The sequence below is a fragment of the Chiroxiphia lanceolata genome, chromosome 6 (assembly GCF_009829145.1).
Source record: "Chiroxiphia lanceolata isolate bChiLan1 chromosome 6, bChiLan1.pri, whole genome shotgun sequence".
Classification (NCBI taxonomy): domain Eukaryota; kingdom Metazoa; phylum Chordata; class Aves; order Passeriformes; family Pipridae; genus Chiroxiphia; species Chiroxiphia lanceolata.
In genome coordinates, this window is record NC_045642.1 from 3,731,445 (window position 1) to 3,753,453 (window position 22,009).

The 22,009-nt window shown below is 39.3% G+C and overlaps 1 protein-coding gene across 1 annotated transcript in view; it reads right to left on the reverse strand.

The window, feature by feature from the left end:
• The window catches only part of PRMT3 (protein arginine methyltransferase 3), a 61,028-nt gene extending 40,371 nt beyond the window's left edge, over positions 1-20,657 (reverse strand). The window contains exons 1-8 of the mRNA XM_032691512.1: positions 20,467-20,657; positions 19,206-19,288; positions 17,875-17,924; positions 16,653-16,755; positions 14,870-15,023; positions 11,528-11,669; positions 8,440-8,505; positions 3,134-3,255 (exon numbers count right to left, since the gene is read on the reverse strand). Coding sequence (XP_032547403.1) covers positions 3,134-3,255; positions 8,440-8,505; positions 11,528-11,669; positions 14,870-15,023; positions 16,653-16,755; positions 17,875-17,924; positions 19,206-19,288; positions 20,467-20,600 — 854 coding nt within the window. The 5' untranslated portion in view covers positions 20,601-20,657. The remainder of the gene's footprint in view (positions 1-3,133; positions 3,256-8,439; positions 8,506-11,527; positions 11,670-14,869; positions 15,024-16,652; positions 16,756-17,874; positions 17,925-19,205; positions 19,289-20,466) is intronic.
• Between the last annotated feature and the right edge of the window lie 1,352 nt (positions 20,658-22,009).

Genomic DNA, 22,009 nt, shown 5'->3' on the forward strand with positions numbered 1-22,009 from the left:
CACTTAAGGCAAAGATGGTAGACTGTAGATCTGTATATATCTCCAACGTGCCATGCATGCAAATGTGTAATCTTCAGAAACCAGGAAAATAGAGAAGGGGACAATTTAGAAATGATGGTCCTCTCTATTTAAGAGCTGCTTGTTCCCCTTTCTCTTTGACCTCTAGAAAATCTACAGCAATCAGAGCCTACTCACCACACTAGGATAGCAATGGAAATTAGCTTCCTCACAAAGCTGTTTTGCATGACTTGGTTTTTTATTTAACCAAACAAGCTGCAAAGTCACTGAGAACAAACATTCCCTCTAGATCAGTATTACACCTATTCCACAATAAAGGCATCCTCCCCACTGTGATTTTGGGCAAAAGCATCTGCAATGTTCAGTACCTGCAGGAATCAGGTGTTACCTCACATGCATGTAATGGTACAACCATCCCGCACAGGGAAAAAGGTTCCGGGGCAGGACTATGGGTTTTGAAACAATAACTCACGACACTGGAATTACTGAGTATGTAAATGCTCGAAATCTACTATTTTTCTTCTTGGCAAACCATATTGTAGCCTTTCTTGCACACACCTTTATTACAAAGCTTATTTCTGCTCTTAGAGAGGGCAGAAAAGTCTTCTCATCACAGAAATTTATCTCCCACTGCAGTTCTTATCTCTGCCCCTTCCCTCCCTATCCTGATATCTTACTCTTACATTCTGTCCGGCTTTCAATGCAGATCAGTAATCACATTAAAAATTCAATCTCAAAGACAATGGGAGAACGATCAGAATGAAGAGAGGGAAAGGAGAAGGTCAAAGGGCTACTTGAACACGTGGGATGTTGCAAAGATCAATTAAATACTCTGTACAAGACAGTCTTCTGTTAGAAGAGTAGCAGTGAATCACTAATACCATATTTAATGCCATAAACAGAAGTAAAATCAGAAGTTCAAAGTGAAAAATAAAATGTTAAAGAGCTACCACCCACAACAATAATTTAAGAAGGATAAAAAGAGATCTAAGGATAACTTCCTAAATGACCACAAACAAGGACACGATTTAAACAAAAGAGAAGAAAAAAGATTAATTCCTTACATACTTACTTCCAATTATAATGTTTAAAAAACCCTCAAACCAACCAATGTAGTTTACACATTGTATGAAAAACTGCTGAGATGCTATTCAGGCAGTATACTTCAACTTTCTATTCTATCATAGCAATGATGGATGACAAAAATCAAGTCATCCACTGCACTAGAAATTTTACAGGCACTATTCATAGCAAGAAAAGGCAATCATTTAGTTAAAAGGCAGTTTAAGGCTGGTCAGGCTACTTATTCCAGTTTACTTACACACATGGGTTGCACTGTTTTCAGTAATTAGCATGCTACAAATTAACCTGAGTTCTGGGAGGGACAAAAGCTCTCAAGCACATACTTGAATCACAAGTGGAAGAACACTGCAATAGTAATTTTTAAGCTACACAAAGTTGTTTAGTATTCCAATAAATATTTGTTACTCCAGTGCAAGTTTGTCAGCTTTATTCCCTTAGGAAAAGTAGGTCTAACCAGACAAACATAAATTGTTTTGATGCAAACTGGAGACTTTAACGTGAACAGAACTCTTTACAGCAGAAGGTACCTATAAATGTGCAGCCTCACTGATGACTTGCTGTGTACTTCAAGTGACAATGCATCACTCTTAAGAGTTTAAGAGTTTTGATTCATTGTTTTTCTTAAAGGCCTGCCCTTCTCCTCACCACAGGTAATACATTTTGACTGGTACTTCTATTCTCCCCCAAATATAAACAACATTCAAAGGACTTGGAGCACCCCTTGAAAGATATGAACAATCCTAAATTTGTAATCTAGTACATTAGAAATAAAAACCTTTTTCACATTTGTAACCATTTTGAAGATGTCAGGGACTCCTGGGAAAAATTCTCTTTAAGGAATTCTCTTTTCATGCTAGAAAAGCATTTTAGTCAAAGACGGACTTACATGCTTAACATGGTACTTTCCCCAAACAGACATTTAATTAATAGAATCACTTTATAGCATCCAAGTGAGCAGTGCTGCACCACCAATGTGTGAAGTGGTACCTAACAAATTCAGCCTAGACAATGTTAGTTCTGTACAACTCAAGCTTGTATTAAGAAAAAACCATCACTCCCAAATTCTTCAGCATCTACCTGGACTTTCTTTTTCACAGTTGCTTGTACAAAATCAACCTAAATGAAAAAACCTACATGCCTTAGCTATCAACAGCACACATCTACACCTACATTTCTCCTACCTCATGCTAGGAAACCCTTCTTAAGTCTTCAGATGTCACTGTTTCATTTCTATATATGCTCACAATCTTCCTTAATATCCTCCACAGGTAAATTAGTGACATGTGGAGTGGATAAATGAACCATGAGATGGGCGGAAAGCTGTCTGTACTATGAAGTTCAAGAGATGAGAGGAAGAGTACAAATCCTAACTGATAGCCAGGTACCAGAGGTGTCCCTCAGGGTTCAGTGTTAGTTCTGATACTAATTAACACTAATTAATGTAGTGACATAATGGGGCAGAATGCACCCCTACCAAGTCTATGGATAATGCTGAATTAGGGACAAGCAGCTGATAGGGTAGGGCTCTTATTTTCTATAACACAGACAAATTGTAGAAATTCTGGAAATTTAAAATTCCTATACAGAAACAGAAAATTAAACAACTATACATACACACACACTTGAACAACTTTCACTGAGTTTATCTAAATATGAACTTTCTTTAACTCCAAGTAGTGCAGCCAGGTAAAGTTTCTCATACCTTCTTGGTCTCCAGTGTTGTCTAAAAACTTAGTTTTATCAGTAGCAACATTTAAAATGTAAGAATGGCAAATGGACAGGCAGTATTCAGTTGGAGCCTGTGCAGCCAAGCAGCACTGGCCCCATGGTACCATTAGGAAGAAGGTCTGTTTTAATTACCCCTACCAAGGGGGCAAACAACTTTATAAAACACCAAAATCTGTGCTATTTCTCTGGGCAAAGAAGGGCTTCAATAAAACACACACTGTGATAGGTGATCATTAACTAGCAAAAGCATTTTAGTAACTTTTTACAGTAACATTTACCCTACTTTTCTTGGAACTTTTCCTACCTAATGATGTCCATGGCCTGATAGATGATTTCAGATTGGTCAACTCCAATCACTTTCTTCGCGCCTGCTTTGGCAGCAAACATGGAGAGTATTCCAGTTCCACAGCCAACATCCAAAACCACCTGAAGGTCATAAAATAGAAGTAAAATCATCTTATTTTCCTTGCTACGATTTTTCCACACTTATTTCCATGTCAGTGAGAAAACATATTCCAACAGAAGGAACAAATGGTAGCATCAAGTTTTACTGTCACATGCAGAGATACTTAAGTCAAACTGCAGTTCTAAATCCACACCTTCTACCACCTTTTCCAGATTGAGAATTGAAGCAGATGAGCTGCAGATTAACAACAACAAGCAATTATTTGGGTAACTAAAATGTTACATGAAGAGGAGAAAAAGGAATCACTAATAATTGAACTTAGCACTGGTACTAAAAAAACATGTTCTAACTGCAGTTTTCCTTAAGAGTCTATTCAGAAGCTTTATTTAGGAATTCTCTGCCAGAAATGGCCACAGTGCCCCAAAACAGCCACGGTTCAAGATGACACATTTCAAAATGGTCACTGGCACAGTTTTAACACCTGGAAATATTTTCTGTCTAGCACTGTTTATAATCAAAATAAGACCAAAAAAATCCAGTAAGATTTCATGAAAGAAGAGTAAACTTCATCAGCACACCTGAAAAAGTACACTCAGCTCAGCAACAAGATTCATGAAAATGCCTGGGGTTTGGTATATCACATATTAGCTACTGTAGGAAGACTGAAAAGACTGAAAAAAAATGCAAAGCAACTAACAAAAGAGTACCAAATTTATTACTAAGTAGAGATGAGCTGCCTGCGATGTTAAACCTCATAAAGAGAGATTTTACCAAGCAGCCTTGTTCAGGCCTTGCTATCAGAATAGTGTATTTCTTTTACCTGCTGCAAACTTTTCAACACTTAAAAACTGACGGAATTTGTTACAGTAGATTTTTAAGCTGAGTTTCAAGTCTGATGTTTTCACAGAATCGCTGAAGCTGAAAGGCACCTCTGGAGGTGATGACGGTGCATTTTATTGCATTGATCAGATCATCAGAGGTCTTATTGTTAAAATTCTACTTAATATAGCTAAGCTTTACTAATGGTGTTAAAAAACTCTCAGCACTAAACCCCAAAACTTTCTGAAGTCTGAAAATCAAAACAAGTTTTCCTAAACACTAGGTATAAGCACTCCTACCATGTATAGCATTTAAGCATTAACAGAACCAGAACTGTAAAGAGAGACTTCCTTTCCCATATATGAGACCCTAACATGAGAGTAAGTACAACTTCCTCAACACTTCTAAGTCAACCAGAACACTGAGTTAGAATTATTAGTCATAGCAACAATTTATTAGAAAGGAAAATTTCTTTCACCATCTCTCCTTTTCAGAGCATCCAGTGCTGTGAAACTTGTCTTCACAGTTTTCATGACATGAATTTTTTTTCCAGAGAAGGCATCAATTTCCTCAAGAATCAATCCCCCCTTTGAGAATTATAACCCCATTTTACAAAATATTTCAAGGCAATAATGCATCCTACTGAAACATTTTTCAGCTCATGAGCTACTGAGCCTTCTTGCTTCGGCACAACAAAGCTTTGCATGTGCACTTTTACATTTCACCTGCAAACAGTATCTAAGTAAACACTGGAATGCTCTGCACCTTAGGTCTGCCTGCCTTCTCTTGTCTACAATCCTATACATGGATACAGAACAATGATCCTGATGCCGGCATGAATAAAACCAGCTGTTTATCCATAGCAGTACAGCTTAAGTGAGCTTCTGCTGTGGTGTTCTGGGAAGCAATGACTGAAGAACTGACTGCCACCTGTCTTGGTAGAGTGACCTACTACCTGGAATCACACTAAAAAATGTTAGTGTGATGAATTTTTTACAGCCCCTTCTCTAGAGGCTGGCCAGGGAAGTTGTGGATAGAGTTATTCGTTCCACTTGCAACTCTTTGCAGCTACATTTCAAAAGGAGTCAACTCTATAGACCTCAAGTTACATATGAATATGTTATGGCTACAGAACTCCTTAGGCTGAATCTGCTGGAGACAGGAATAGAAAATAAAAATCAATATTCTTGCAGCTGCTGAAACCTCACACCCCCCCAACATCACCTATTTTAACACTCTACCCATGGTAGTTAACAAAATCACTGAGCCATGAAAGCTGGAAGTCACAGCCAAAATTAAACCCCTGTGAAAGAATGATCTTGATGTACAGTTGCATGAAAGAGAGCAATCACCACAAATTGGAAAAAAATCAAAACAGACACCACTTTGGACATTTGCCCTGGTCACTTAAAAACGCAGATGGAACTCATCTAGCCTTAGGCAGGGGATGGGGGTGGAGAAAAAGGCACCAGAGAGAAAGTATACAAGCTGGAATACATCTGAGGAACAGAAAGACAAGCAGAATGATCACCAATTAGCCTAAGGACAAGGGTCTACAGCTCCCATATTCTTGTGGTGATCACATATGGCCTCTCACCAAAGACCTGGAGCAGCTGGACTGGCGATTTGACTATACAATAATACACTGCAGCACCACATCCTTCTCTGCAGTGTAATCAAAAGTGATATTCTACTTTAAATAACAGAAAAAATTACTTCTAATTCAGAAAAACAGGAGGCCAGGTGATTTGGCCAATTAAATCAATTCCATCAATGAACTCTTAGTAGGAACAAGGTTTTAAAAATCTCATTTTATTCCCTGAATATGGCATCAATCTTGCCTCAGACTTCTATTCTACCACAAAAACTAAGCATGGCAACTAGTGCTTTACTAAGCTATTTTTTCTACCCAAAAATACTCTCACTGTAAAATGGGCCACATTTCCTTTTACTGAGTACCTTAACTACTCCTGCTAGGTAATCTAAATTGTCCTATTCTCATCTCAAACACATTTGACAGGTTGAAAATAAAGGTAGCAAGCAGGATTCATACAAGTTTTAATAATTTATTTTGAAACCTGAGTTCTGAATAAAGTATGCCTAATAAACAAACCTAGATATTCTGTTCCAATCTGTCACCATGCAACCACACCTCTTTAGGATACAGCAGATTTGCATCAAAAGTGAGTACAACAAATTCAGCTCTTTGAACAAGCTCCTCCCAAACTACCTCACAAGTGTCCTTTTAGAAACAATAAAAAGCACCACCCTGTATTTTGCAGGGAGAAATACAATATGAGAGTTCTAGGAAATACAGTACCAGAATTTTAACCACTTTAAAAAAAAACCTGTAAAGAAACTTTAAGGGAAAATAGCCTTTTTCTTTAAGTTGGAAGTTTCATTCATTAATATGGTTCTGAGAGCATTATATGATACATTAATTTAAGCAAAATATTTTCATATTTTCTTCAGCAGAAGTCTAGAACTCTGAAAAAAAATCCCCTATGTTCTCCATAACTGTGTAGCATGTGAAAGCTACATCAATATTTGGTCAGACACAGAAGTCAAACAGGGCACTGGTCACATGGATGGGGGTTATTGGGAACTCAAAGCAGTTGAGAATCTGCCTTTCAATTCAATCTCAACACGCAATGATGGGTTTGGATCCACTATGAATTTGAGGTAATCTTGATCAAAAAAATGTTGTAAAAACCATGTTCAGAAATCAGTTTGTAGATGTTGTGATAACCGAGAAGGTTTTCTTCAGAGAAGTTGAATGCTTTCACAGCTACAGAGTAAGCACACACATTCTCTCAGCTGTTTCTTGAGCAAATGTATCTACCTTGGGGGCTGAAGCAACATTGACTCTAACAGTTAATCCATGATTTGTTTTGAATGTTTCCAGTGTGTTCATACAGTAGAGGAGAAATACAACCAATTCAGAAAAATTACTGTTCCACGAGGACACAGATTTCATGTAATTTCATATCAGTCTTGCCCTGTGAAAACCTGCAGTTATCAATTTCAGGGGCATCTGAGAAACTAAATTTCTCCCAGGAAAGTTTTCTTTCCTTTACTGATTTTTCTGCTTTGCTGTATGAGTTGCCCACCTATGCAGTCACCTGCATCATTTAAGTAGCTGGCAGTATAATCCTACAACACTTTCCCTTATTCTTTCATTGTAACTAAAGAGTTTAGAAATGTTTAACAGAAACAGGCTTGTGAAATGAACTGAGACTAAAAAAGGAAGAAAACTATTTCCTAATTTTTTTCTGCCATAGTTTCCAACTGAAAACTGAAGTAAGATACAAAAGATAGCCACTATCAACCTTGAAACACCTCCTGCCAGGACAAAACTCTCTCTCTCTCACCTCTCCTACAAAGAAAGGCTGAGAGAATTGGGATTGTTCAGCCTGGAAAAGAGAAGGCTTAGGGATGTCCTAATTGCAGCCTTCCAGTACCTGAAGGGAGCCTACAAGAAAGATGGAGAGAGACTAGTTACAAGAGCATGTAGTGACAGGACAAGGGGGAATAGATTTAAACAGGAAGACAGTAGGTTTAGACTAGATATTAGGAAAAAATTCCTCACTGTGAGGGTGGTGACGCCCTGGGACAGGTTTCCCACAGAAGCTGGGAAGTGTCCGAGGCCAGGTTGGATGAAGCTCTGAGCAAGCTGGTCTAGTGAAAGGTGTCCCTGCCCATGGCAGGGGGGTTGGAACTCAATGATCTTTAAGGTCCCTTCCAACCCAAATCATTCCATGGCTCTATAAACTCAAAACACAGCAAAGTAATCAGCCAGCAGAAAGACAGGGGACAAGATGAGTATCGTAACTGTACAGGGGTCACAACCACTGTAAGGTCATATCAATACAATCCTCCTCACTGCAAGTGAAACATCACTTCCTCGTTCTAAGCCCTTTAATAACAACCTACTCTGGAGACACTGAACAACGCTAATTCAAAAATCAGTTACACATGAATTCTTTTCCAGCTCTAATAACACAGGGCTTCCAGGACGTTTTTATTGTAGCAGGCATACATAGAAATTCACTTAATTCTGGTAAAGAGGCCCTCAGAGAGATTCCACCTAATACACTGGACAAGAAAGGCTCAGCTTCACCCTGCCGACATAATTAATGGGCATCCCAATGTGGCACACAGCACAGTGACAATAGCCATCACCACCGCTCTTATCAGCACTGTGCACCCTCCAGCAGCTGAATAGTTCTCCACCACCTAATAAAGCCACAGTACATTAAATCAAATCCTGTCACAGTGCCATTCTCCATTCTCAGAGCTACAAAGTAGCCACCCTGAAGGTTTTCTACCATTTGAGAAAAAATTAACCACAGAAATGACTGTATTTTCTGAGCTGTTTTACCTACCTTGTCCTTGAAGATATGTGGGTTTTGATAGATGAAGTCACGATAGCTTTCTGTACGTACTTTATCCTGTTATTTAAAAGCAAAAAGTGTTCATTTTTTTCACTTAGGTACAGTATGTCATTCAAAAATACTGAAAAACTTCTTTTTAACCTGACCTAAAGATGTTTTGTGTATACTGTACTTACAAGGGCTCTGCAATCATGACACTGGTCATGTAATATTACTTCAAAATTTACTGTCTTTGCAAATGAAGCCAGTTGCCTCAGTTGGATGAAAAATAAGAAATTAGCACATGGTTTCCTAACCTGCTGCATTTCATTTTGAGTGTTTCAAAGTTCTTAATACCTCTTCATCACTTCCTAGGAACAGCAGAGTGGCAATACTGCACCAACTTTACATAACAACTTCCTCTATAATTTGAAACATTCAACTCACAAGCTCATAAAACATTTTGTATCATTTTATTCTCTGACTCTTCTGTCACACAAGAGATTTCTTTTAAAAAAAAAAAAAGTTATGCATCAAATTAAACTGTTCTATTTCTGAACAAACCGCAAATTTGCAAACCTAGCTAGCAAATAAAGCTGTACAGCCCATTCTATAAAAGTCAATATAGTAAATAAATTTGACTGTAATACAACAGGGCTGTAGAAGGTGGAATGTTTTCAAGCATAGAATGAAACACTTATAGTATCCTAGCATATCAAAGGTAGCAATATGGCTCAGTTTACCAGCAAGATAATCTATTAAAACATTGATTGTCTTACCATCTATCAGCAGGTACACAAACTGACAGCCAAGTATAGGTTTTGGAATTGCTGTTGCAGTTAAAATGTTACAGTAAAGTAGAAAAAAATTTTCAGCAATTTTTTATCTAGTGCAAATAATGCTGAAGGATAAAATCCAAGTGCTTATATTAAATCTAATATTTTTATACTATGGTAAGGTAAGAATTTTCAGAAACAGCAGAGAAACAAAAGAAATTTTCTACAGTGAGAAGGAACAAAGTCTCTTTTGATAGAAAATTAAGATCAAAACCAGTGACTGAGAACAAAGGCTTTGTCAATAAAAAATTTGGAGACAGAATTATTTTGAGGCTTGAAAATTCTAAAATCCAGTTTTAAATGTAGAGGTATTATCACATACAACCCAAAGAAACAGGGTTGATTTTAGAAAATTCCACTTTAAATTTATACACAAGTAATGAATAAAAGAAACTGTGATCCTTGAAAACCATATTGGTTTACTATGATGCTATATTCAGAGCACCTATTTTTAGAGCTTCACCTCTACTGCAGCATATCACAGGATTTTGCTGAAACGACCAAAAAAGTTTAAAAATAAATAAACAAAACTGGAATGTTCAGCATCAATTGAGAAAGCAGTCAGCTGGAAATCTTTCAGCCTTACATCCTGCCCACTCACACTGCCTCAGCACTGCCCCAACTGAATCAATACAATTCGAGCTGCTGCCTCCAGTCAGTCACTTCAGGTGTCTCTGTCCATCAGTCCTGCTCTCTCACTCCACATTTCCACGTGATGCTTTTTTGTTTTGTTTATAAGTAAAATGGTAAGAACATTTATTAAGATGACAGTCAAGGAATTTTTGAGCAAAACGGTAGAGCAAGGAAAACGCCACTTGGCCAGTGTGAAGTAACAACATTCTTCCTCCCACCTCTGAAGTGTTTGCAGAAAAAAAAAAAACCACAACCCAAACTGAAACTTCATCCTACCACTACCAAGCATAAAGAAAAAAAAGGTTTAAGATTGAACAATATCAGAAACAGATTTACAATTCAGACAGCAAAACTCCTTTCCTAAAAATTGTCATGTACCAAGTCACTACATTTATGTAAATAAGGTAAACATGAAAAGAAAAAATCCAAGTGAATGCCTACCATATAGGAAAAATTTCAATGTACACACAATGAAAAATAATTGGTGTTGTATGCTTTGAAAACTCAAAAGTCTTCCTAAAAGCTTTCTGAGAAACGTACCCTGAAATCAATAAAATACAATTTTGTACCAATCTCCTTGTGCAGAGATGTAGATTTATTATAAACTTTACTCATCCTATAGCCTATAACATCTCAAATGTCGGCTTTACACCACTGCAAAACCAAAAACCCATCATTTCTATCTATCTTTCAAGACTTCAGTTACATTTCTATAGACTATGCATTTTGGAAAACATCCTTCTACTTCTGCAGCCATGTCTGTTCTTCTGTAAAATCCCCTCCCCTTAATATTAATCTCATGCTTATACTATTCTTACCATAGATTCACATGCATTTCTACATTGGGCCCACTAAATTATTTAGAAAGCTGAAAACTTCCTGTGCCAGCTGCAGGGACAAAGTGACTTCGCAACTCCGTATTCTACCTTTACATTAGACAGGAATTTTATTTAATTCTGGCTTAAAATTATAAAACTGTTTATAACTTTCATAACAATGATATCTTCTCTGAAAGGAAGCATTAGGAGATTCTCATTTACATGTCAATTAGAAGCTATTGGGTTTTGTGTTTTTTATTTTAAAGTTAAAATAGGCTTGCCTTTGAAAAGTTTTATGCATTAATTTTATCTTTATCATATAAAAGGGGCACACTTGTTTTTTCAGCTGTTCAATGTCACGTAATAATACATTGAACCAAGTACAAGTACCAATTTCTGTTTACCTAGTGCAATAGGAAACCACAATATTTGAGAAATGGTCTTGCCTAACAGATTTCAATTGTTAGGAAAATTTAAAACTAAAGAAAAATATTCACTGTCTGTACTATGTTTTGTCCTCCATCTTTTAAGTGTGCAGGAAAAAGCTGCTTTCGGCAAGGTCAGGCTGTGTTACTGTAATATCAAGCATATCTGTACATGATTTCATGTTCCTAATGCCTCCCGTAAACAGAATTTATACAAAAGAAGTAAAATTGGAAAAAGATCTCTCAGCCCAATTCTTGGAGAAAAAACTATCCTGGATAGAAAGGGTTAAAAATGCAGCTGCTCTGCAGTATATTTATGGGCACACAGCCCACTTCCTTCTCTCTCCTCTTTAGTCCTACTAAGATGCAGGTGAGGTGATTTTCTAACCTTTAGCATCTCTTCGTGTATCGCATAATGCCCATAGGAGCTGAAGTAAACACCATCCTCATCCTCCTGAAGGTCTGCAATGGCGCTGGATGACGAGCTGCTCCTGACATCTGTGTTCATCACAAAATCCTGGGCAAATTGTCTGTAATCAATTTGAAATATACCCTTGAGATGTGTTTATGGGACCATGAAAGCGAGGGGGGGGAGGGTGGGGGCAGAAAGGGCTTGGAAGAGGGAAGGAATCCAGGCTGCTCAGGGGTTTGCCAACAATGGGCCCGGCTTTAGGTGTGCACATCCTCCCTCTGCAGGCTCCTCTGGGCTGCTGCACCACTGCAATCCCTGCTTTCTCCTTACAGTGAGCAATTATTCACAGCGAAATCCTGAGATTTAGTTTCTATTTTTAAGGAAGGATTATCTATATTTTGCTCGCTGGCACCAAAGCCAGCACCACGGTGCTCGAGGTGTTTCAGGCTGTGCAGTGCAGATATGGACTCAACTGAAAGAGCACAAGAACTACAGCCCACACAACACTTTGTGACTGGTGGGAGGCAGAAGGAAGTATTTTAAAACTGAGCATTTGGGTGAAAACAAAACAGAGCTTAACATTCAATTTGTTACTTTAATTTCATGCTGCTTATTTTTCCTCCTCCGTGGTCTTGCATTCCTAAAATACATGAGGAAAGGCTGAGAGAATTGAGATTGTGCAACCTGGAGAAAAGAAGGCTCCAGGGTGACCCTACTATAACCTTTCAGCACCTGAAGGGGCTACAAGAAATCTGGAGAGGGACTTTGGACAAGGACATGGAGTGACAGGACAAGGGGGAATGGCTTTAAGCTGAAAGACAGTAGACATAAATTGGATATTAGGAAGAAATTTTTGACCATGAGGGTGGTGAGGCCCCGGCACAGGTTGCCCAGAGAAGCTATAGCACTTCCACACCCTGGAAGTCTTCAAGGCCAGGCTGGATGGGGCCCTGAGCAACTATGGCAGGAGGGTTGGAAGCAGATGACCTTTAAGATCCCTTCTAAACCAAACCACTCCATGATTCTATGTTCCCTTATTCCTCAAAGCAGTTTTCATGATAAAATGCACAAATCAAGGGGTTTATAATGAAAACACAATTAGAAGCTGACAAGCAAACAGCTCATACTACACCCCCAAGGAAATGAAAACCTCACATGCCAGACAATAGTCCTCCAAGGTCTACAGCCCAACAGCAACAAAACTTACACCTTAGACCACTTCAAAGCCACCAACACTTACCTTTAACAGTGATCATACTTTCTTAAATGGGAACTTGACATACAGAAGCTGTAGGTAACACCTCATTACCAGTACCAGCTTTATAGAACATCAAAACCAAAGAAACTATTTCACCCCTGGCATATCAAATACCTCTCTGCTCAAGTAGTTTGGATGGGGGAGAGAATATGGTAAGAGAATTTGTACTAAAATTTTGTCGGTACCAGCAACTTCCTATACTTGCCTATACAGGTCTGGATCTTATTTTTAATATTGCTCTTTGTCATGTCAGTTTGCGTTTTCCTTACTTTTAGATGAATATCTAAATGATAAAAATTTAAACTTAAAAAAACCAGATTCCATGTCATACAATTAAGTATAATTAGCACTGTGTGAGATTTAAATTATTTTAAATTTAAAGTTCTTTAAAATGGATTCAGTCAATAGTTCCTCAAGCAGACAAATGCAACACAAGCACCAAAGAAAGTCTAGAGACAGAGCTGCCCTCCAGTGTTTTTAATCAAGAAAAAAGGTAAGTAAAGACAAAAGCCATAACCTCTAAACAGGTGACAGGTTAAAAAATTCACCATATACAAGCCATGTTCTTATATCTGTAAGTTACATCTAGTGCCAGAGGAGACCTGATTTATAGAACTGTTACCATCTTTATTTTGCACAGGTTTACCTGAAATGAAACATCTGCAGATGGTCTCTTTCCATGGAGGAACCTCCAGCATAAACCAGTAGCACTATGAGTTACAGCATATTAACTACTACAATGCAACTGGTTCATCTGTCCATAATTTAAAACTGAGCTGCTTCAGCAGATCTACATCTGGTTACTTTTGCTGCCAGACAAAGGAAGAGGCTGCATTGCAAAGGAAAATTAAAAGGCTCCCTCTTACAGGAGCAGATAACTTGATACACTAACCTCAAAAAAAAATAAAATCTATAACCCTGATTGACATTCAGAGCTCAAAAGAAATTGCTGCTGATGACCTGAAGTGGGTTGTTTTAAATGAAAACGAATGGAATGAGAGTAAGACAAGAAGACATAAAGAAAAAAAAGGCCAAGTTTTCAAAGCACAGTGCCAAATTTGTTTCGTTCTTACTGTTTATGATCAATTAATGCATAATATACGCAGAGACACCAGAGAAGCACTGTGTGCTATGAAGTACAATTTGCAAAATGCAAACCCAACTGAAGACAAACCTCCTTATTTTTGAAATAAAGAATTGTTCACAGCTGAGAAAATCTAAGTACATGAATTTATTTTGGTCTACTTAGTTACTTATAAGACCAAGTGTGTAATATCAAAATGTACAAGCCCTCAAATGTATTTTACAAAACAAGGCTTTTGCCAATTAACTTGAAGAACATGAATTATTTTTCCAAAGTCTCCTAAATACAACTTCAGTTCTTCGGTGCCCAAACAGTGTAATCTTGAAATGACATGTCTGTACAGGATTTAATCCTACATGTCCCATTTTATCCATGAGCATCATCAATCTATATTTTGCAGACCTCAAGATTTAGAAGTCAAGTGTACAGCTACAGGGATGTCCTGATTCCTGACTGTGATGAACTGAATATTTTCACTAACAGAACCCACATCTAAGACTGAAAAGTAGCTGAAAAAAGTTGATTTCTTAATTTCACTGAGAGTTTCTCCAAACTGTAAGTGGACTCTACCACTAACAATCATTGTTTGGAGCCAACTCTGACAACATTTGAAGTCCCGTATTTAATTTGCCTCTGCTCCACTGTGTACATCCTCAGTGTTTACATTCTTATGTAAAGGACTAACAGAAAAGTGTCTCAAAAACTAAGAGCAGTCTGAAGCAAAATACATGTTTCTGAGCCATGTGCTTGCTTAGCTTTCCCAAGCGTACTTTGATTTTTCAATCTGTGCAAGTTTTGTGCATTTTTTACTAACCATCTAAAAGACATTTACTGACCCTCTACAATGCACAAGTCAAACCTGCAGTCCCAACACAAGTCAAGAGGTTACATTCTACAACATCTTTGAATTTCTATTGTCTTCTCACCTAAAACACACCAAATAAGAACACCCCAAAACTTCAGTTCAAACACTTACTTCATTTTCTGAAGATCCTCCTGTGCTCTAGCCAAGGCTGCTTCTGCGGCTCCTGCTCTGTGTTCTGCGTGTTTTAACTGTTCAAGGAGCACTGTGGTATCATTTAAACCATTACAGGGCACAACGTTTGCAGGTTCACAAAGATCTTCTATATCTGATGAAATGAAGAGGGACAAAAACCCACCTACCAGTCATGTGCTGTTTCACAGCAAGTCATTAACATAAAATGCTATTTCTGTCTTTGGATGATTTGTAAAAGTGGTTTGTTTTACAAAAGACATGATTGAATTTAACAGGTCTAACTGCAGAACACAATACTACTCAGAAAAAGCAAATATGCTAGAAGCATGCTCTAAGTTAATAAAGCAAATAAATCCAAAATTCAGGCTTCTTTAAATACCAGTGTTTGATTAACCATAGAAGAGACATTTGGTTTAGAGTATAATTAAGTTAATTACAGTTCTATCCTGCTTTTTTCCAATTATGCTATTCTGAGGCTGAAAGTGCTGTTAACAGTAATGGTAAAAGGTAAGAAATTATATAAATTTAAAATGTCTTAGTAATTAGAGAGTAATTCTTAATTTTCAAACCGAATTCCTGGGCTTTTATAAAGCTTACAAACACACAAAACAGAAGAGCATAAACAGAGTGAATCTAGATGAAACACTGCTTTTCAACTACAATGCAGACTCAACACTAGGTCCCATTCACCTCTTGCTAAATTCAGCTGATTTCAACAGGTGTCAGTGGAGAAAAAAAAATGATGCTACTGTGGTTTTGGATATAGTAGGAAGTTACTGCCAGCTGACTGAGCAAAAGACTTCACTAAAAAAACCATGTATCTATTCTTTTTAATCATGGAAGACTGTTTGAGCCATGGGACTGAAAGAAAGCATTTAATATTTCAGAAGTTCAGCTCACACCCATAACCCTTAAGCAACTGCAACTGGCACATCAAAGCACTTCAAAAGTCTATAACTCAGGCAAAGAGCACACATTAGGCAGGAGCTCATCCAGGGAAATGTGAACTCTCTGAAGCAACCAACTCATGTCCTCTAGCAGGCACTATCTCTGCTGCCATGCAACAGGGTTCACTTAGAAAGGGGCAAAACTGCATTCCAGAGTGTAGAGAGAACAAAAAAATCCACAAGCCCTAAGCACCTTATGGTTTAGCTGAAAGATATGCAAGTATAAGAGTGTGAGAGGATCACGGGCAGCAAAATAATTTCAAAAGTCAAACCGAATTCTCTCAAGAACATCTGATGAACTGTCACGAGAGAGAAACTAAGGCTGCTTGTTCTGATCCCCAGAACTACTAAAGAATCATAACTTTTGTAATATCTTATATAGAACCTGTATAAAAGATGTTTTCAACACAGCAAATTACTTGTAGCACACATTTTTGAATGAATGCATCAGATTTTAAATATCATCTATTTAAATATCTAAATATTGTGAAGCTTTAAAAGCTTCACAAATCTCCCAATGAATGTCAGGGGGAGTGTCTCTTTGACCAGCATAAATACTACACAGAGCATCTCTGCTATGAGAATTTGCTACAATAAGCAAATGCGGGTAATAAAAACGGCCTATGGAAATCTCAGTCACTAAAAATCAATGCACAACATGCAGTAAAAATATCAGAGTGTAACTTACTGTCATGACTTCGGCTACTATGTGGACTTTCTCACGTATGTAAATCAACTGAATAACAGTGGCATGAACTCTGACAATACCACATTTACCCTACAATGCAGTGCAGTCATATTGAAACAGTATTTACCAAACTGAAGGAGGAGATCATCTTCTATTTCTGGTTTCAGATATTCCTCTCCTTTCCAAGGCAGTGGGCTGCTGAGAGAACTCAAATATGCTCCTGTTGGTTTCTAGACAGGAGAAGAGGATGTAAGCTAAGCTTCTTTGAAAACACCAGCCCTTCAGTCTGATTCAAAAAAAAAAGGCAAAGACCTGTTCTTTCACACATTCAAATATACAAGGAACTTTGAAGGAACTTTGTAGCAAAGGATGAGAAAGCCCAGGCAGCTACAACATTCAAGTAAAGCACTGATTGAAGGATACTTGCAGGATTACACTGCTATCGGGAACCAAGTTTACTCAGGTGTTTGGCTGTGTCAGTCTCTTAGCTTCCAAGAGGGCTAATCAATAAATCCCAGATGCTAATCCTGTCAGGTGTTTTTACATGAACACTGCTGCAGGGACTAATGTCAGAAATGCTGCATTCTCTCCTGTTTGTATCCAGCCACTTAATATTTTGTCAGGAAAGGAAAGGTCAGATTCTGGACTTCAATTTTTGCCTTTCTGTGTTTACTCTGCATAGACAGTTATGCATTAAGTAACTATTTGAGGATTTGAGGATTTAAGTTAAAAAGTGCTTAATGAGGTAAGATGGTATTAAGTTTAAACCTAAACTTCTAGGGAACAACCAAGGAATGTGCTTCAAAGTCACAGAACACACAAAATACACCCAGGCCTATCTTAAAATTGTAGGCTCCCATTAGCTTTCCTGATTCTGGCATCATTTAGCAGAGATTAAAGCTCTGCAGCCTGAGGGATCAGGTGCTGTCCTTACTGAGTAGGGGTCTGGCCAGCTCACACCCTCAGGAAACACTCTTTTACACCTACACACAGGCAAGGACTGAGAAACTTCGGTTATCGACAAGTGAAGTCATTTCTGAAGCAAGACAGCAAAGGCCAAGACAAATTAACAAAACAAGATGATACCACATAGCATGGAGGCCTTTTGCAAGTCTAACACCCTCTTCTGAAAACAATAAAAATCACATAAGTTAAATACAATTTAAATTAAAACAATTTCATATCTAAATAAACCAATCAACAACTATTTTAATTCCTGTGATTTCTTATTTCTAGAATTACAATACAAAATCTCATGCAGTTATTAAAAAAGGGCAAACTGAAAGCACAGCACCTTGACTCCGTATTCTCCAGACACAGACAACAGAAGTAGTATGTGGCACACCTACCTTTAATCTGATGAAGTTTATTAGTTTAATGTATCCATAAAAATCAAGTCCTGAGAGGGAAAAAAAAGAGAAAAGGGAGAGAGTTTGCATTACAGAAAAGCACACATACTTTACAATTAAATGAATACTAATTGCTTGTTCAAGTGGCCAGTTTCCCCTTGGGGTGTACATCACTATCTACTGCAGTCTTCCTATCTTAAGCCTGACATCTATGTTTTTCTTCTCCTTAGGATTAAACCAGGAAATTCTCACCCTCAGGACAAATACATTTGCCACAAATTAAGTATGGAAAACATCCAATTGGGGATTATGAACAGGGATTTCATTCATCTCGCAAGCAAGTACTTCAGGACAGCCACTAGCTGCTCTGCTGATATTTTAGGCTGTTGTTCATTTTTAGCTTTCTGCTTAACAGAAATTACATTGATTACACTCATCAAGAATACTTACCAACATTGATTTAAAATTGCCACCTAGGCAGAAACAACAGTAGCTTAAGTAAAAATATGTACTCTCACCAACAAGACCAAAGACAGAATACTTTACCTTGGATTTTAGACAGAAAACAGACCAGATCTTACAACTTCACAGGCAGATTTCTAAATGCTTCATGTAGTTCCCATCCTCTTATTTTACACATTCCTTTTCAGTGAACACTCTTAAAACAGCATTTCTCCAACACTGTTCCCCTTCTCCTGCTTTCCACTTTTCCTCTATATGCACCAAAATACATATTTTAGGCTCAGTAGCTCAGCACTTACCTCTTTCAAAGTCCTCCCTACTTCACATACATCCTCCTACATGTACTTTCCTTCAGTCACCACCTTGGCCTAAACACAGCTTCAAGTGAAAGTCAACCTTAAACTTATCCTAGAAAGAGTCAAACAGGGAACATAAGCCAAGACTGCAAACAGCTGCTCAAAAGACACGAGCAGCACAATCCAGCACCTGCCCTACGGGTAGGTACATCCTTGGTGTCTGCTAAGCTACTGAGGCCAACAACAGCACCACTAGTCAGGCAAGAGTTCCCAAGATCAGGTAAACCACATAGTGGGCTGGCTCAAGTAGCCAGAGAGAATTCAGCACACCAGCACAAGCCAGCAGAGATCAGTCTTACTTTTGTCACTAGTCAGGAGCTTTATGAGTAGATAAAGCACACAGGAAGCAGCCAGTATAAAGTATAAGCATTTTTCCACATAGCTTATCTTGTTCAATCTTGGAAGTTTCAGCTGCAACCATGAAATCCATTAGAAATAAACCAATGCTTGCAATTTATTTTAAATGAGACACTCATACACAAAAGGAAATGACAAGTCATGAAAAAAACTTACCATGTTTCTGGATCACATCACTAACATTAAACTCATGCTCTGTTTTGCAGTGAGAGAACACAACTTCAGCAGAACTGAACCACCTGTAAATAACAAATTATTAAGTATGCAATAACAACACATTTAGAAGTTCTGAGTTCTATATGCTCTGTTCTGACCTACTAGGCAATACATTCAGAACACATTATCTGCCTTTGAGAAGGGATGCACAGGCACCTCCTTATTCACATGCCTCACAAGAAGCTTTTACCTTGTTTGCCAAACATTTTGAAACGAAAGACAACAAACATAAAAATTTTGTTTGACAAAGCCACAAACCCTGTGAACTTTCAAAAATTCCTGGAAAGCAGAGACTCTGTTAAAGCTGAAATCTAAGAACCACATACAGGAGGTGGGTGGGCTGGATCTGCTGCATCCAAATAAAAACCCTTATCTATATAATGGCAATGGGACAAGATGACAGGGAGAAAAGAGTAAAAAAGAAAGGAAAGAGAAAAGCCTCCACACTGCTCCAGGATGAGGGGAGGGGATTACCTTCTTTCCACGTTATCCTCTCCTTCACTCTGCATCTTTCTGGGGGGAGGACAGGGCATTATTTGGTTGGGGGATTTGTGGGTTTTTGTTTGTTTTAACAAAAACTTAGCCTGGAACTAGGTTTAGGGCTATGTTATGAAGTATGGGACTCTGTATGTTACACATACACAAATATTTATACCTCTACAGAAGTGCCTCCATAAAATGCACATCGTGGAGCAGCTTGAGAAACATGGAACAACTTCAGATGCTACAGAGCTCGGCTAAAACTAGGAACGAATTACCTCCCTGGCACGGCTGCCTCCCGCGGGCCAAGCCTGGGCGTTCGCAGCTCATCCCAGCTCTGCCTTGCCCAGCCCAGCCGAACCCAGCCCAGATGAGCTAAGCTCAGTCCAGCCGAACCCAGCCCAGATGAGCTAAACTCAGCCGAGCCGAACCCAACCCAGCCCAGCCAAACCCAGCCGAGCCGAACCCAGCCCAGCCCAGCCGAACCCAACCCAGCCCAGCCGAACCCAACCCAGCCCAGCCCAGCTCTGCCCTGCCCAGCCCAGCTCCGCCCACCCCAGCGAGCCCAGCTCCGCCCACCCCAGCGAGCCCAGCTCCGCCCACCCCAGCCCAGCTCAGCCGTGCCCAGCCCACCCCAGCCCGCTCGTCACGGGTCCCTTGGCCCAGGCGGGCACAGCGAGAGCGCACCGCGGTCCCTCCCCATCCCGCGCCAGCCCCTTACCTATCGCAGAAGAGGCAGCGTGTTCTCTGGCCCACGGCAGCGCCTTCTTCCTCCTCCTCTTCCTCCTCTTCCCCGGGCTCCTCGCCGTCGGAGAGCGCGGGCATCTCCTCATCCCGCTCCGTGTCCGTGTCCATGTCCCTCCGCCGCCCCCACGTGCGGCGCTTCCGCCCGCTGCCGGCGGGGCGGGCCGGGCCGGGCGGGCGGCTCGCGCGCCCCCTGGCGAGGCCCTCCGGCCATGGCGGGCGGGGCGGACGCTGAGGGGAGGGGTCGGGCCCGGCCGAGGGGTCCTGTGATACCTTTTGATGCGGTGTTGACAAAACACAAAGACTAAAGAGCACAAATGAAGATCATAGAATCAGCCGGGCTGGAAAGGACCTCTGAGATCAAGTCCAACCCTTGATCCAACACCGCCGTGGTTCCCAGACCATGGCACTAAGTGCTACATCCAGTCTCATCTTAAAAACCTCCAGGGAAGGAGAATCCACCTCTTCCCTGGGCAGCCCATTCCAATGCCTGATTACCCTCTCTGTAAAGAATTTCTTCCTAATATCTAACCTGAACCTGCCCTGGCAGAGCTTAAGACCGTTCCCTCTTGTCTTACAGACTGCTGCCTGGGAGAAGAGACCAACCCCCACCTCGCTACAACCTCCTGGCAGGGAGTTGTAAAGAGTGATGAGGTCTCCCCTGAGCCTCCTCCATGCTGAACAACCCCAGCTCGCTCAGCCTCTCCTCATAGGACTTGTGCTCCATACCCTTCCCCAGCCTTGTTGCTCTTCTCTGGACCTGCTCTAGCACTACAAAATTTACTATTAAAGTTCAGAAATCTACACTGCTGAGCTCTGTGACGTGAAGGTAGTATAGCAAGGAGGTTTTGTAGCTAATTTTGCTATTTCAATGGTTAGACTTTTTATGAGTCTACTACAGACTCCAGCCCCAAACCCACATCTTTACAAAAATGACAATGAGTATTTCGCTAACCATGGACAAACACATGTTGTCAATTGTCCATCAAGCCCTCATCAAGTCAAGCTGTAAGCTTTAAGAATTCAATGTATTTAGCATGCAGGGCTCATATTAATTTATTATAGACGAAAAAAAATAATGAATAAAATTTTCATGAGTGGACCAAAAAAAAGCGGGTTTTTTTGCTTTCTTTTCAGAATAATGTTGAAGTACTTATCTTCTTTTTCTCCTGGTTTAAATTGTCTATGACAACACAAATAAAAAGGTTCAAGGTAAAAAATAATCCAAATATGATAAAGATGACAAAGTCAAGATACGTGTACAGATTGTTTTCATACTTAGGTTAATCCAAAATCTGGAAAAAAAAGGCATAGAAACTAAACCTTAGTTTAACAGTGAACACAAAATATATGCTGGATAAAATTTAGGGCTCTATCACTCTGATCTTTGCTTCTTACAGTCAAGTTCTGATATATCCATTTCACTGAATTTCAATCTGTTAAGTTACATTCTTGAAAAAGAACTTTGCTATCAAACTTGATATTTCATTTTGAACAATGTAACTGGCCTGTATGAATGT